Source organism: Triticum urartu, chromosome 6A, assembly GCF_056163025.1.
Source record: "Triticum urartu cultivar PI428250 chromosome 6A, HENAU_Tu73, whole genome shotgun sequence".
Taxonomy (NCBI): Eukaryota; Viridiplantae; Streptophyta; class Magnoliopsida; order Poales; family Poaceae; genus Triticum; species Triticum urartu.
Window position 1 is genome coordinate 418682789 of NC_141878.1, and position 17013 is coordinate 418699801.

A 17013-nucleotide genomic window follows, 5' to 3' on the forward strand; every position below is an offset into this window, starting at 1 on the left:
GATTCTCGCTGTCATAACCCGGCTGGTACTTAGTAAGGTCAGTGTCATTCCCAATAAGAGTGGCCACATGGCGTATTTCCTTCACGCAAGCGGTAAACTCCTTCTCATCAAATAAGGTACCATCCTCCTTCAAGCTTGGATATCCAAGGGCGATATCAGCCGGGTCTAGTTCTGGTATCCATGCCTTGGTCTGTCTCAATGCGGCTATGGCTCCGGCTCTTGTAGACGCCCGCCTTAGCTCTTGGACCCGTTGAGGTAGCATAGCGAGCAGCTTTAACATGTCAGCCAGGAGATGGGGAACGTCATTTGACAAAGCCACAATGGCCAAAGCACGTTGTGACCCGGTGTAGAGTTGTTCCACCAGAGTATAAACCGCCTTTAGCTTGATCAACTTGTTCTGGTTAAGGTTTGCGCTCCTAGGGCCTCCATTAACAAACATTAGGTGAGCCGGAGGTGACAATTAAGATACTCATCGGAAAAAGATTTGCAATATTTAACGTTTGCAGAAGTAGCTTACCAAAGATTGCTGAGACCGTCTGAGATATATGGCGCTTCAAGCCGGATAACTCGGTAGTTGCTTCTGCAAGTGACACCTCAGCTTTCTCTGCCCGGGTGACCAAGAGGCCTTTTCATCAGCCCATATTTTCTTATCTGCTTCATAGCATTTCTTCAATTTTTCTTATTCAGATATGCTGAACTCAAACTTGGAGTTGGCCTTTTGGATTTCAGTCTCTTGAGCTTTCAAGCAACTCTTCAGATCAGCAATCTCCGACTCAAATTGACTTATGGTCGCCTGCATCATTGCCGGGTTACAGTCAGGATTATTATAAGTTACCATTAAGTCCCAAGCACTTTGCAAGCAAAGATACTTGACACTTGGGGGCTAATGTATGCCGAAGAGCTTTGACTTACTGCGGCGGTTCACGGAAATTAAGTCCCAAGCACTTTGCAAGCAAAGATACTTGGCACTTGGGGGCTAATGCATATTGCAAGTTCAAAGTATTATGCTGCACCAGTTTAAATATCTTATTCTAAAGCCGGCCTTCGAGACAAGCCGGGCGTTTGACAAGCAGTGATAAGAAGATTCTAAGTCTACATCATATTTTCTTATAAGCAATAGACTTGGGGGCTGGTACAGTGAGTATGAATAAGGCAAAGTAGCATAAATTATACCTCAGATTTTTATGGATCCGTTTCACCATGTCAATCTCCAGGTCACGACTACTGTGCACTTGTCTTATGTAGCCAAAGATAATCTCTCCAATGCTCAGCTGAGTATAATCTGTGATGTCCAGTTTGGCTTTGCGGCATTCCAAGAATTCTTCCGTGGTAGAGCACTTGGCCAGTACGGTGGGTCTTCCCGGTTCAATGAATTGAGTCTTAGTAATCTCGACTTCCGGGTCATCTGCCTTGGCCGGGCTAGGAATCTCTGGGTTATCAGAGCCATCGAGAGCTTGTTCAGTAGGAGGGTCAGAGGTAGGTGCTGGAACGTCGTGAGATGGTTTAGGCGGCGGCTCGTGAGCAGAGATATCAGGAGTAGCTATTTCGAGCTCCGGTTCAGTCACAACTGGCTCTTTGGACGGCTTATTTTTCTTTGCCCTCTTACTGGCCTTTACTTGTACGCTATGGACAAGTCAGGAGGGTTAGTACAAAAACATGAGTAAAAGAAGCATAAAGGTAAACAAGTTGACATTACCCTGGAGCAATCTTGAAAGCCGGCATGTTGGATTGCATGGATTCTCCAGAGGTAGGTGAAGTATCCTGATAGTTTGAGTCAGATGAATTGAGGGGTTGACGAATTAAACCCGTCAAAGGTAAAGAAGAGCGTAAACCGGAGATAACCTCAGCACGGCGCTTCCTTGTTACATCAGGTAAGCCGGAGGAGAGTTCCGCGTCTTTGCTAGTCCGGGTCTGCCTCCGGCTCTCATGAATCTGCCGCTTCAAAAGAAATTGAGGATCTTGGTAAGCTAAAGGATGTGAAAATCTTACTTTCTGGGTCACTCTTCGGACTTTCTGCTGCGGCAAAGGCTCGGAGTCAGAGGAAATTATAGTTACCTCTTCCTCAACTTCTTGGCTGTTTCCTGTGTCCTCCTGAAAGGAATTAATGTCAATAAGATAATGGTAAAGGAGTCAGGGGAGTTAAGGAGTACCTCTTCTTCATCGTCATCAGTGTCATCTAGTTTAAATAAATCTGAAGTACTTGGCTTCTTCTTCCTCTGCATTCCTGTCTTGGCGGCTTTCCTCTCGGCCCTCTTCGCTGCTCTGGCTTGTTTGGCAGCTTCATGGTCATATTTTACCTTCCATAAATTGTCATTTGCCTATGAATAATGATAAAGGGCTATGAGTAAAAGCAGGGTATAATTGTTGAGATGGATGACTTACTGCAGGAGCCGGGTTATTCTTGCAGAAAGGAAGTAAGCCAAAGGCATTACTGACCACTGAGCCCTCTTTCAACAAAGATTGGGTCATAGCTTCAACCATATCATCTGGTAAGTTGTCAGGACTATGACGCAGTGGGTCATCTTTTTCGCCCGAGTAAGTGCACATTAAGCCGGGGCGGTGGCTTAACGGAATCACCCACCAGGAGATCCAGACTCGGACTAAATCAATGCCATCTAAGCCGTTCCCCAAGAGAGCTTTTATTTTCTTAATGGTGGGAGCGAGTGGAAGATGTTCAACAACAGATAACTTGTCCGGCAGCGGGTGGTTGGATTCAAGGCGCAGAGCGCGAAAGCCGGCCAGCGGGTTCTCATCAGCCGGGGAATTGTCCTGGCAATAGAACCACGTCTGATTCCAATCGTTTGGGTGGCTTGGCAGTTTAGAGTATGGGAAAAGGCAGTCTCTCCGCCGCTGAATTGAGATGCCGCCAAGTTCCAGACTGGGCCCGTTGGCACGTTCATTCTGCCGGTTTAAGTAAAAAAACTCTCTGGACAAAAGTAAGTTGGGCTCTTCTCCAAGGTACACCTCGCATAAGACTTGGAAGTTGCAAATATTTGACATGGAGTTGGGCCCAATGTCTTGAGGTCTGAGGTCAACAAATTGCCAAACATCCCTTGAGGTTTCTCCTCTGATGGGTTAGGAGCACGATAAGACATGACCTCCTTCTTGGGCAGATAGCCAGTCTTCACGAATTCAGACAATGTGCTTTCAGTAATAGTGGACTTGACCCAGTTACATGTCACAGGAGCTTTGTGAGCTTTGGGTGCCATAATGTAAATGGAAGCCTATGACAAGATAAAATTTTCCCAGTTCAGCTTAAACCGGAAGAGAACATTTTTTAAGTTTATTCAAGATGGCGGCTTAAGAAGGGGCCTAATGACATATGGCTAATTGTGTTTTGATATTTAAGCCGCTACGGGTATCAGAAGCAGTTAAGGTATTTCAAAACCGCCAGGAGCAAGCAAGGCGGGCGATCATTGTGGTCTTCTTAAACTGGCCATACGGACTACCGTGGTTAAACAGATCTAACAGATGCAATTTTTTGACTAAGGCCCAGTTCTTTTGAGCAGATTGTGGAGAATTTTGGTCTGGAAAATCTGGAGCCAAAAGAACTTGTTTTGACTTCCAAAATCTGGAGAGGATTCTATAGAATCCTAGTGCAATCCAAAAGCAGCCAGAAAGCTAGATTTTCCCAGAATCCTGAGATTTTGGCAAGTCCCACCACTGAAAACGTTTCATAATATAGGAATACCCCTATCCCATGGAGAAATTACGCCCATAATGCCACTAGCCCATCCACGCGTTGGAGAGAAAACGCTCGAGCTCTTCGCTCGACCGCCCCTGTTCACATCAGGGGAAAACGCTCAGCCACCCTATTTGCGAGGGCTAGGGTTTGCCGCCGCCGCCTGGCCCTTGCCGCCGCCGCCTGGCCCTTGCCGCCGCCCGCCTAGCCCTTGTCGCCGCCGCCGCCCGCCTTATCTCCCTCCGCCGCCCCTCTTCCTTCCCTGCTCGTCCTCCCCTCTGCCGTATCTCCGCCAACACTGACGGCCACCGGCGCTGCACCTCGACGACCACCGGCGCTGCACCTCGACGGCCACCGGCGCTCCACCTCGACGGCCACGAGCAGCCCACGTGAGGAGCAGACCACACCCGCAGTGAGGCATCCTTCCCTGTCTCTGTTCTTCTTTTTTCTTATGCTATGGATAGTAGACAGATCGATGGATTGATTGCTGATGGATAGATGGATGGATTGATTGCTGATGCTGGTAGATGGATGGATGGTGCTAATTTTTTTGTGTGTGCTACTGTCAATGCTACAATGGTATTTGCTACTTGCTACTGTATGGATGTCTGGTTGTATTGGTGCTATTGCTACTGTACATTGATTTTTATGGTAGAATGATAATGGTAGAATGCTAATGTGCTAATGATGAATGGTAATGGTAGATGGAGAAAGTCAAAGAACCCAAAGCAAATTGGGACAGTGCTGCTCATACAATTTTTATGAATGCGTGCATAGAGGAGGTTCGAGCAAATAACCGCAACGGTGGTTATTTGTCGGACATAGGACAAGCTAATTTGCATAAAAAGTTCAACGAACGCTCTGGAAGAAACTATTCGACCCGGCAAATCAAAAATAGGTGGGGTGTATGTAGAAGCGAGTACAACACATGGAAGACATTGATCCAGCAAGCATCTGGCTTAGGAAGAGGTGAGCATACACACACTATTGCAGCTACAAATGAGTGGTGGGCATTGGAGATAAAGGTATTGTTGTCGTCATGTAATTTCTTAAATAACAAGTCATGTTGCTTTATTTTTTGATATTAACCTGTGGTGCTATATGATTACAGGCACATCCAGAAGCTGCCAAGTTTCGCTATGCTCCACTAGCGGAGGAGGAAAAAATGTCAGAGGTTTTCGATATTACTTGTGTCACAAATGAGCATGCGAGGGTGCTAACTCCCTCGTGTCAAGGTGATCCCTCTCGAATCAGTTTGGAGGATGACTCAGGGTGTGATAGTCATGAAGGCCAAGTTACCCCTGTTCAAAATCGAGGCAAGGCTGGGAAGAAGAGGGCGTGTCCTTATTCGCCAAGTCCAAAGATGAATGACAAGTGGCAAGTGAGAATGCTAAAAATGAGGCTTTTGTACGCATGGTGGACATCTTTGGTGCAAGAGACAAGAGGGATGCAGAGGAGATTGCAAGGGAGAAGAGGGATGTAGGGGAGAGGGCAAGGGAGAAGAGGGATGAAGAGGAAAGGTCAAGGGAGAGGAGGGATACAGAGAAGAGGGATGTAGAGGAGAGTGTGGATCCAACAAGGCAAGAGATTAAACAAATGATGGCCATGGTGGAAGCGGATGGTGCAAAACCAGGAAGTGATGAGCATTTCTATGCTACATTTCTTTTCATGGAAAAGAAATATCGTGATGTTTTCTCCACTTTCACGGCTCATGAATCTGTTGCAAGGCTTGGATGGATAAGGAGGATGTGGGAGCTCAATAATAAGTAGAACACCTATGTTTTAATTGCTTTCTACCAGACTATTTACTTGTAATGTTGTGAGCTAAGCTACTTGCTTTGGACGTGTACTTTTGTGAACTAAGCTATTTGCATTGGAGATGTACTGTTATCTGAACTGTGTTGTATCTAATATTACACTATGTGCATATTGTTGTGGCAGATGGATAAATCCAGAAAGAAACAAGAAGAAAAGGAATTTGAGGCGGCCATGATTGCATTTGCTCTGGATGTGGCGTCGTCAAGTGTGACACTGCCGTACGCACCAAGAAAGTTACATCTTGTTACAGGCCTCCAATGGGTAGAAGAGAAGGAGAAAGATGCAAAATCTTTCTATGCTATGTTCAGAATGAGGAGGTCAGTGTTTTGCACATTGCATGATCTGTTAGTTCAGAAGTATGGGCTTGAGTCAACTTCCAACATTTCATCCAAAGAAGCATTGGAACAATTTTTATGGACTGTGGGTACATGTCAGACAACTGATAATGTCGCAGATCGGTTTGCACATAGTCGTTCTGTCATTAATAAAAAATTCCACGAGGTTTTGGAGTGTGTAGACCGCATGGCCGGTGATTACATAAGACCAATTGATCCAACTTTCTCTGAACCACACCCAGTACTTAGAAAAACAAAGTTTTGGCCTCATTTTCAACATGCTATTGGAACCATTGATGGAACACACATTAAGGTGATTGTGCCTAAGGAGTTGGAGCCCCAACACAGGAATAGGAAAGGTTACACAAGTGAAAATGTTATGGCAATGTGTGATTTTGATATGAGGTTCACGTTTGTTGTTCCCGGATGGCCCGGATCTGTTCATGACACACGTGTATGGAGCGATGCCATAGTTCGTTATGATCACTTTCCTCAACCCCCCACAGGTAACATCTTGCATGTATCCATATTGTTATATACATGATGGTATGTTGTACATTTCTAATTTCTTTTGTTGATGTTATACTGTAGATAAATATTATCTTGTCGACTCCGGATATCCAAACAGGGTTGGATATCTATCTCCATACAAAGGGCAACGATACCATGTACCAGATTTCCAACAGCACCCACCAGTTGGGAGATATGAGACATTCAACCATCGACATTCTTCTTTGCGAAATGTCATCGAAAGAACATTTGGTGTCCTCAAGATGAAATGGCGAATTCTTGGAGATGGAGGCATACCTCGGTACAGACCGGAGACCCAAAAGATGATTGTCACTGCATGCATGTGTCTCCACAATTGGATTCGTGATAGCAAGTTACGTGATGAGCATTTTGACAAGTTCGACAATGATGCATATGTGCAACCTCCATTGCCGTTTACAGGTGCCAATTCTCTACCACCAGAAGATGATGATACCATGAACGCAGTACGCGAGGCGATTGCTGCTAGTCTCGTACCTTGAGATTATCCATTTTTTAGTTCATCCACTTTTGTAATGAACAAATCTTTAAATCCATTCTAAATGTAATATTTAGAACTTTTTATGACATTCGTAAATCACTTTCATACTCATATTCGACTAGATACTGTTAGAAACAACAAGGTGTTAATAAATTCATCAAACATTTTCTGTCTAAGGGTACTACAGACATTTCAACACACAACTCTTTCCAGAATCTCAACCTACAATCCCAGAAAAGAACTCGGCAATAGATTCTGGGAGAAGCAGATTCTGCGAGAATTTTCCAAAATCTTGATTCTGCAGAATCCTGTGTGAAAAGAACTGGGCCTAAGTATGGAACAAACAGGTTTCGCAAGTTGCAGTTATTATTTTGGATCAAACGGTCGTTCTGAAAAGAAAAATTCTAGACCTAAAGCTAGCATAGATAAGTCCATAAGCTCGAATGAAGCCTCTGTACAAAGGAAAGAGATCTATTTGCATTTGAAATGGATGCGAAACAGTTACCACAGCAGTTTTATATTATCTTAAGATCAGAAAAGGGCGTCGGAGGTGAAATCTACCAAGGGTTCATGACGGACGGCGATGAACACCGACGAGCTCGAATTTTTTTTAATGCGGATCTGAGATGCAGGAAAGAGGGGACTTACAGATGCAGAGCTACTGTAGAGGTTCGTCGCGTTTCTCTGGTCAAGTCAGGTGGATGCAGTGGCCTGAGTTGAAGAGGAGGAGATCTGCGGCGATGGTGACGGAGCTCGAGCGGCAGAGAAACAGCGAGAGGAGGAAGATGACTGAAGGGGGAGAATGAAAAGACCTAGGTCGTGCCTATTTATAAGGAAAGGCTGACTGAGATGGTGCGAGAAACGAGGAGGCTGAGCATCATTATCCAACGACTCCGACGCCTCGGTTTTTGGAATGGTCAGTAAAGGCAAAGATCCGTTAAAGATATGACAGAGTAAAATATGAATTTAATGGAAGATGACGTCATGGTGGGTTATCACGGATCTAGAAGATGACGGCACGGCGGGTTATAGCCTTTGCACAGACAAAAGACAGAAGGATTTTTCTTAAGGTATTTTAAGATTGACATGAACCAGTTCAAATCAAACAGGGGCCTAATGTTGGAGATATAACTATTTGTGTAAGCCGCCCAGGAGGGGCCGGGTTACGCAAAGAGGATTCATCATATGAAGCCCAAGCTCAAACATGAAGATGGCGGTTCAGTAAAGGTTCTAAAGCCCACAGGCGACTTAAGGCCCGTAGTGGTAAACCGCCGTAATGTCATGACTTGTATCATAAGGTAGAATTAACTAGTCACCGAGCCGGACACTGTTTATGAGCCGGCCGGGACTCTGTAGGTCGTAGGGCGTCAACCCGTGTATATAAGGGGGCGACCCGCTGGCGGCTTAAGGCAAGAAACATCTCATCGAGAGCCGGGCATAGCGTATCTCGCTCCCTGGTTATCGAAACCTCAGTAATACCAACCCAACTAGACGTAGGCCTTTCCTTCACCGTAAGGGGCCAAAATAGTATAAAACCTCTCTCGTGTCCCTTGTCCCGTTAACCCCTTTAAGCTTCCTAGTTGCGATGGCTCCGCAACTTGGAATGGGGAACCGACGAATAACTTGAAGAGAAAAGCACCGGTTGAAATAATTGAGGAAAGAATGCAAAGGCTTCACACGAGTAGGATGGATACTCGATTACGGGATCCGGCTCTGAGAAGAAAGGGTGGGCGTGTGGGAAAAAGAAAACAACTTGAGACGACATTGTTTATCTTCAAACGGCATTGCTTCCCCATCTAAGAAAAGAACTAAGGATTGATCTCATAAAAGATGACAAGGATCGAATGACTCGAAGAGAAGTGCGCCGGATGAAAAGAGCTGGCCTCACAACAAACGAAAACTAACTGCCTAATCCTAAAAAAATTTGAAGGGGAAGAGGAGTAATTTAAAACACCTACGTCAAGATTTCTCACTAGAGCAACGAAGGGGCTGAGGAGTAAAAGAATTCCTACTCCCCGATATAACTAGACTTCGAAAAAGTTTTCTTCTAGACTCGACAACGACCAACTATGGACAATCAAGGGGGGCTCCTATGGTCGGTCGAGGCTTTGATACCAACTTATCATGCCCAATATGCGACTCTATCCTAAAGGAACTCGAAGGTCCCACCAAGGATAGAACCGCATATTAACACACTTTTGCAAGGTGGATATCATTAAATCGTACCATTACATAATAGTTGGGGATACATACAAAGAGGCATACAAATGGCACAAGAATACATCAATATATCATACATGAGAAGAACATCCGACTACAGATGAAACACAAACAGAAACTCAAACGACATCCACCCTGCTAGCCCAGGCTGCCGACCAGGAACCTATCCCCTGAACGAAGGAGAAGCAGAAGAAGAACTCCAAAACAAGTAAACCTTTCTCTCGCATCATGATCATCGCATTACCTGCACCTGCAACTGTTGTTGTAGTAATCTGTGAGCCACAAGGACTCAGCAATCCCATTACCATGGGTATCAAGACTAGCAAAGCTTAATGGGTAGGAAAGGATAAGTGGTGAGGTTGCAGCAGCGACTAAGCAAGTATGGTGGCTAACTTACGAGTACAAGAGTGAGATGAGAAACTATGCAAACGGTCGCAAATTAGTAATGATCAATAAGTGACCCTGAACTACTTATGTTCAAACATAACCCAAACGTGTTCTCCTCTCGAACTTCCCTGGAAAGAGACAGTCACGGTTACGCACGCGGTTCGTGTATTTTAATTGACTTTACTTCAAGGTCACTACAACCGGATATTAACAAATTCCCATCTACCACATAACCGCAGGCACGGCTCTCGAAAGTTTAAACCCTTCACGAGTGTCCCAACTTAGCCCATGACAAGCTTACGATCCGCGGAGACAATCCTCCATCGTGGGACCCTCCGACCAGGCTCGGAATCCCGGTGCACAAGACAATTCGACAATGGTAAAACTAGTCCAGCAAGACCTCCCCACGTGTCGACACCCTGATAGTAGCTGCGCATATCTCGTCTCAGGCCATGATCGGATTGGCTATGTTTCCGGCTGGCACACCCATTGGTGGCCCCAGCTACTGTCGTTTTGGACCAACACTCATGAGGAGCACTGGCCCGGGGGCTTGATTAAGTCCTCGGGGTCCGGAAAGTCCCTATGCAAGTTTTAGTTATTATTAGGCAAATGGTAAAACCAAGGTTGGGCCTTGCTGGAAGAGTTTTATTCAAAGCGAACTGTAAAGAGGGGCCCATAAACCCTCACCGTGTTAGGGACGCAAAAATCAAGGAACATAACACCGGTATGACAGAAACTAAGGCGGCAAGAGTGAAACAAAACACCAGGCAAAAGGCCGAGCCTTCCACCCTTTACCAAGTATATAGATGCATTATTAAATAAGAGGTATTGTGATATCCCATGATATCCATGTCCCAACATGGAACAACCTGCAACTGCACCTACAACTAGCAATGCTATAAGAGGGGCTGAGCAAAGCGGTAACATAGCCAAACAACGGTTTGCTAGGATGGTGGGAAAGGTTAGAGGCTATCATGGCAATTTGGGGAGGCTTGTTAAATAAGTGGTAGGTAGCGTGACATAGCGATAGCATCGAGACAACTAGCAAAGCAAAGATAGTAGTGAGATCCAAGGTGACGGTCATCTTGCCTGAAATCCCGCTAGGAAGAAGAACGAGTCCATGAAGAAGACGATCCCACGTAGTCGAAGGAATCCTCACAATCGCAAGGAAACAGGAACTATCGAGAGGAAACACAACCGGAAAGAAGCAAACAACATGGTAAACACACAACATATAAACATGACATGATGCTCAACCAAGTATGATGCATGACAAGGTTACATGATGCTACTCATGGCAAGATATGATGCATACAAGAACAACACATCAAAGCAAGTTTAAATGAGGTCGGAAACAACATATAACAATTCCGATAAGTCCTCATATGCAAATTTCGATATTGGTACAGATCTGAAGAAATCATTAAGTTAAAGTTGTAAAACAGCAAGTTAAAGTGCACCAAGATGATATACGCGTTTTTCTGGTCAAGTTACATACAAAGTTCATTTAAATCGGAGCTACGGCCTAGAAGATATGAGCAAAACAAGTTAAACTTGGCATTGATGCAAATGCAAGTAAAAAACAATCACAAACACTCCAAAACAAGGATGGAACAAGGTAACATTAAACTACATGCAAAACAAAGCAAGTTCCATATAGAGCATGTTCAAAACGGAGCAACGGTTCAACACACACTCCATACAAGTTTCAAACACAAACTGCCCAAACAGCAACTAGGCACTTTGCAATCAAGGAAACAACATGCTACAGGAAACATATGGCCACAGACTTGATATTCAGTCAAAGTACAAATTACATGCTTCAAATAACATCAAAGTTCAGGTTCATAGGCATCAGGATTAATCCAACAAGAGCAAAGCAAAAGGCAACTTAATAACACAGATTATGACTTAGTGAAAAACTGGGCATACATGTGAGCAGAAATAACATTTTGACATGATGGAGGCATGAAACAGTGAGGCTACAATGCAAGATCATGGCAAAAAAAGCATTGCATTAAAATACAGGTTAAACATGGCAAAACATGATTGCTAAGAATCTCCATATAACCCCATAGATTCTCAATGGCATGGCATAAAAGTAATCGTAACAAAGAGCAAATAACATCAAGGCATCATACACATATGGCTCATGGACTAGTGGGAACCATCAAGACAAGTTTGAATGTTGTAACAGTTCAGCGTGTAAAACAACAACATCATCATAGCATGTTTGCAAGCTTGGAACAGAGGTCATATGAAGTCCAAAATTATCAAACTTGGCATGTGGTCAAAGTTTCATATCATACTTCAATTCATGTAATTGGAGCATGTCCAAAAGAGGCATAGATTAATTAATAACAAGCTCACAACGTGGCATCAGGAAGTTAACAGAAAACTGGAACATCATTTAGGTATGTTCATGGCAATGAAAACATATGCTACATGACATATATGATGCATCAAAGAGCATGCAAAGCATGTAATAAACACCCTTAACAAAAGATCATTACTGAGCAACTGCTAAATACCACTAGAACATGCTCAAAACATCATGGTGAGATTGCAAATGATAACAGATTCACAGACTTGACAGAAAACATCGTCATTGAAATCAGCATCAGCAAGTACCCTACTTTGCATGCGTGTGCTAGTAACCACAGGGCACATAAAAAAACATGGATGGCACCACTGTAAATATGGCATGAATATTCTCCTTAAACATGTTGACATGATGCTCAAAAGATGAACACACAAAATGCTATGAAAAAGACAAATCAGCAAGTTATGATAACTTGCAGCAGATAACAACACATAGCACTTTTGCAACGATGATTAAGGGAATGAGATGGATAGCAACATGCATGTAAACTACACCATCGTCTAGAGCACTCAGAGATGAACAATCCGACTTATCATACACGCAAATCGGAGGTGGCGGAGGACGACTCAGGGGGCGGCGCGGTTGCCACGTGGTGACTCCCGGTTGACTACGGCGGCTGCTGGCGCTGAGGTGGCGGAGGGCGATTGGCCGGGCGGTGTGGCTGGCGGTGGTGGACATGTCCGGCGGCGCGAGGAGGAGGGGGCTAGGGTTTTACCCAGGATTTGGACGAGGGGGTTGTTTATATAGGCATAGAGAGCTAGGAGAGGGCTATTGAGGTGCGGTTTTCGCCCACATGATCGTGATCCAACGACGGAGAGCATGGATGGGGTTTAGATGGGCTAGTGGGATGTTGTGTAGGGGTGCTGGCAGCAAAGAGAAAGAGTTCTGGTGGTTAACGCGGTTAATAGTTAGGGTAGCAAACGACCTCCAAATGGAACGAAATTTGATAGGCGGTCTACCAGTGATGTACCAAGACCACCCGACAAATGTCGGCCCATTCCGAGAACATTTTTCTCCCACTCACGAAACAAGGATTGAGAGGTGCAACGGGTGCATGTGAGGGTGTCGGATTCCGAAACGGACAATGATACGTCCATTTTGCATCATGCTTTTATATTGATATTTATTGCATTATGGGCTGTTATTATACATTATGTCACAATACTTATGCCTACTCTCTCTTATTTTACAAGGTTTACATAAAGAGGGAGAATGCCGGCAGCTAGAATTCTGGGCTGGAAAAAAGAAGCAAATTTTAGAGACCTATTCTTCACAACTCCAAAAGTCCTGAAACTCCACGGAAGTTATTTTTGGAAATAATAAAAAATATTGAGCGAAGAAAATACTAGAGGGGACCCACACCCTGGGCACGAGGGTCGGGGGCGCGCCCTACCCCCCCGGGCGCGCCCCCTGCCTCATGGGCCCCCTGTTGGCCCTCCGGTGCCCATCTTATGCTATATGAAGTCTTTTGTCTGAACAAAAATCATAAGCAAGCTTTTAGGAGGAGACTCTGCCGCCACGAGGCGGAACCTTGGTGGAACCAATCTAGGGCTCTGGCGGAGCTGTTCTGCCAGGGAAACTTCCCTCCGGGAGGGGGAAATCATCGCCATCGTCATCACCAACACTCCTCTCATTGGGAGGGGGCCAATATTCATCAACATCTTCACCAGCACCATCTCCTCTCAAACCCTAGTTCATCTCTTGTATCCAATTCTTGTCTCTATGTCTGAGATTGGTACTTGTAGGTTGCCAGTAGTGTTGATTATTCCTTGTAGTTGATGCTAGTTGGTTTATTTGGTGGAAGATCATATGTTCAGATTCTATATGCATATTAATACTCCTCTGATTATGAACATGAATATGCTTTGTGAGTAGTTACGTTTGTTCCTGAGGACATGGGAGAAGTCTTGCTATTAGTAGTCATGTGAATTTGGTATTCGTTCGATATTTTGATGAGATGTATGTTGTCTCTCCTCTAGTGGTGTTATGTGAACGTCGACTGCATGACACTTCACCATTATTTGGGCCTAGTGGAAGGCATTGGGAAGTAATAAGTAGATGATGGGTTGCTAGAGTGACAGAAGCTTAAACCCTAGTTTATGCGTTGCTTCGTAAGGGGATGATTTGGATCCATATGTTTCATGCTTTGGTTAGGTTTACCTTAATACTTCTTTTGTAGTTGCGGATGCTTACAATAGGAGTTAATCATAAGTGGGATGCTTGTCCAAGTAAGGATAGCACACAAGCACCGGTCCACCCACATATCAAATTATCAAAGTACCGAACGCGAATCATATGAACGTGATGAAAACTAGCTTGACGATAATTCCCATGTGTCCTCGGGAGTGCTTTTCTCTATATAAGAGTTTGTCCAGGCTTGTCCTTTGCCACAAAAAGGATTGGGCCATCTTGCTGCACTTTATTTACCCTTGTTACTTGCTACCCGTTACAAATTACCTTATCACAAAACTATCTGTTATCTATAATTTCAGTGCTTGCAGAGAACACCTTATTGAAAACCGCTTGTCATTTCCTCCTGCTCCTCGTTGGGTTCGACACTCTTACTTATCGAAAGGACTAGGATATATCCCCTATACTTGTGGGTCATCAAGACTCTTTTCTGGCGCCGTTGCTGGGGAGTGAAGCGCCTTTGGTAGGTGGAATTTGGTAAGGAAAAATTTATAGTGTGCTGAAATTTACTGTCACTTGTTACTATGGAAAGTAATCCTCTGAGGGGCTTGTTCGGGGTATCTTCGCCCCGACCAGTAGAGCAAAGAGTTCCTCCTCAACCTACCGAACCTACTGAAAATGAAAATGTCTACTTTGAAATCCCTTCGGGTATGATAGAAAAACTGCTAGCTAATCCTTTTGTAGGAGACGGAACATTACATCCTGATGAGCACCTAATCTATGTGGATGAAGTTTGTGGATTATTTAAGCTTGCAGGTATGCCCGATGATGTTATCAAGAATAAGTTCTTCCCTTTATCTTTGAAGGGAGATGCATGGACATGGTATAGGCTATGTGATGATATGGGATCATGGGACTATAAGCGATTGAAATAGGAATTTCATCAGAAGTTTTATCCTATGCATCTTGTTCATCGTGATTGTAATTATATATATAATTTTTGGCCTCGCGAAGGAGAAAGCATCGCTCAAGCTTGGGGGAGGCTTAAGTCAATGTTATATTCATGCCCCAATCATGATCTCTCAAGAGAAATGATTATTCAAAATTTTTATGCTCGGCTTTCTGACAACAATCGCACCATGCTCGATACTTCTTGTACTAGTTCTTTTATGATGAAGACTATTGAATTCAAATGGGATTTATTGGAAAGAATTAAATGCAACTCTGAAGATTGGGACCTCAACGAGGGTAAGGAGTCAGGTATACAACCTAAGTTTGATTGTGTTAAATCTTTTATGGATACCTATGTTTTCCGTAAATTTAGCACTAAATATGAACTTGACACTGATATAGTAGCTTCTTTTTTGTGAATCCTTTGCTACTCATGTTGATCTCCCTAGGGAGAAGTGGTTTAAATATCATCCTCCCATAGAAGTAAAAGTAGTTGAACCTATTAAAGTTGAAGAAAAGACCGCCACTTATAATGATCCTATTGTTCCTACTACTTATGTTGAAAAACCACCTTTCCCTATTAGAATAAAGGATCATGCTAAAGCCTCAACTGTGGTTCGTAAAAGTAATATTAGAACTTATACACCTCTTGAGAAAGTTAAAGTTGAACCTAATATTGCTATTGCTAAAGATCTCTTAGCTGATAATATTGATGGGCATGTTATTTACTTTTGTGAGGAAACTGCTAGAATTGCTAAGCCAGGTGCTAAAGATAAACATAGACCTACTGTGGGCATGCCTGTTATTTCTGTTAAAATAGGAGATCATTGTTATCATGGCTTATGTGATATGGGTGCTAGCGCTAGCGCAATACCTGTTTCCTTATATCATGAAATTATGCATGATATTGTACCTGCTGAGATAGAAGATATTGATGTCACCATAAAGCTTGCCAATAGAGATACTATTTCACCGATTGGGATTGTTAGAGATGTTGAAGTCTTGTGTGGGAAAGCTAAATATCCTGCTGATTTTCTTGTTCTTGGTTCCCCTCAAGATAGCTTTTGTCCCATTATATTTGGTAGACCCTTCTTGAATATTGCTAATGCTAAGATAGACTACGAAAAGGATGTTGTTACTATTGGTTTAGATGATATGTCACATGAGTTTAATTTCTCTAAATTTCGTAGACAACCTCGTGATGAGGAATTGCCTAGTAAAGATGAAATTATTGGTCTTGCTTCTATTGCCGTGCCTCCTAGTGATCCTTTAGAACAATATCTGTTAGACCATGAAAATGATATGTTTATGAATGAAAGAAGGGAAATAGATGAACTATTCTTTGAACAAGGACCTATTATGAAACACAACTTGCCTATTGAAATTCTAGGGGATCCTCCTCCACCCAAGGGTGATCCCGTATTTGAGCTTAAGCCTTTACCTGATACTCTTAAATATACTTATTTTGATGAAGAGAAGATATATCCTGTTATTATTAGTGCTAACCTTTCAGAGAATGAAGAAGAGAAATTATTGAAAACTCTGAAGAAGCATCGTGCTGCTATTGGATATACTCTTGATGATCTTAAGGGCATTAGTCCCACTCTCTGTCAACACAAAATAAATTTGGAGAAAGACGCAAAACCAGTTATTGATCATCAACGATGGCTAAATCCTAAGATGAAGGAAGTGGTAAGAAAGGAAATACTAAAGCTCCTTGAGGCAGGTATTATTTATCCCGTTGCTGATAGTCAGTGGGTAAGTCCTGTCCACTGTGTCCCTAAGAAGGGAGGTATTACTGTCGTTCCTAATGATAAAGATGAATTGATCCCACAAAGAATTATTACCGGTTATAGGATGGTAATTGATTTCCATAAATTAAATAAGGCTACTAAAAAGATCATTACCCCTTACATTTTATTGATCAAATGCTAGAAAGGTTATCCAAACATACACATTTTTTCTTTCTAGATGGTTACTCTGGATTCTCTCAAATACCTGTGTCAGCTGATGATCAAGCAAAGACCACTCTTACTTGCCCTTTCAACACTTTTGCTTATAGATGTATGCCTTTTGG

At 43.4% G+C, this 17013-nt stretch overlaps 2 protein-coding genes across 2 annotated transcripts; one reads left to right on the forward strand and one right to left on the reverse strand.

Annotated features, from left to right (window-relative positions):
* Positions 1 to 679: 679 nt before the first annotated feature.
* LOC147965487 (uncharacterized) lies at positions 680 to 3209 on the reverse strand. Its single transcript, XM_087530479.1, has 8 exons — positions 3099 to 3209; positions 2383 to 2901; positions 2151 to 2318; positions 2056 to 2091; positions 1843 to 1932; positions 1697 to 1761; positions 1200 to 1623; positions 680 to 793 (listed from the first exon to the last, which is right to left on the reverse strand). The coding sequence occupies exons 1-8, from the start codon at positions 3207 to 3209 to the stop codon at positions 680 to 682; spliced, it is 1527 nt and encodes a 508-aa protein (XP_087386605.1).
* Positions 3210 to 4386: 1177 nt separating this feature from the next.
* On the forward strand, positions 4387 to 5970 carry LOC147965488 (uncharacterized). The gene is made up of 4 exons (XM_087530480.1): positions 4387 to 4707; positions 4794 to 5063; positions 5624 to 5817; positions 5955 to 5970. The coding sequence occupies exons 1-4, from the start codon at positions 4387 to 4389 to the stop codon at positions 5968 to 5970; spliced, it is 801 nt and encodes a 266-aa protein (XP_087386606.1).
* Positions 5971 to 17013: the final 11043 nt, after the last annotated feature.

What these genes read in the sequence shown, in the direction of transcription:
- LOC147965487 (XM_087530479.1), bottom strand. Translation starts at nt 3,209, where the DNA reads ATGGCACCCAAAGCTCACAAAGCTCCTGTGACATGTAACTGGGTCAAG. An exon ending in CTGATGACGATGAAGAAGAG is followed by an intron (nt 2,092 to 2,150) that starts GTACTCCTTAAC and finishes AATTCCTTTCAG; the next exon opens with GAGGACACAGGAAACAGCCA. An exon ending in CAAGGAAGCGCCGTGCTGAG is followed by an intron (nt 1,762 to 1,842) that starts GTTATCTCCGGT and finishes TCAAACTATCAG; the next exon opens with GATACTTCACCTACCTCTGG.
- LOC147965488 (XM_087530480.1), top strand. Translation starts at nt 4,387, where the DNA reads ATGGAGAAAGTCAAAGAACCCAAAGCAAATTGGGACAGTGCTGCTCAT. An exon ending in GGTGGGCATTGGAGATAAAG is followed by an intron (nt 4,708 to 4,793) that starts GTATTGTTGTCG and finishes ATATGATTACAG; the next exon opens with GCACATCCAGAAGCTGCCAA. An exon ending in AGATGAATGACAAGTGGCAA is followed by an intron (nt 5,064 to 5,623) that starts GTGAGAATGCTA and finishes TTGTTGTGGCAG; the next exon opens with ATGGATAAATCCAGAAAGAA.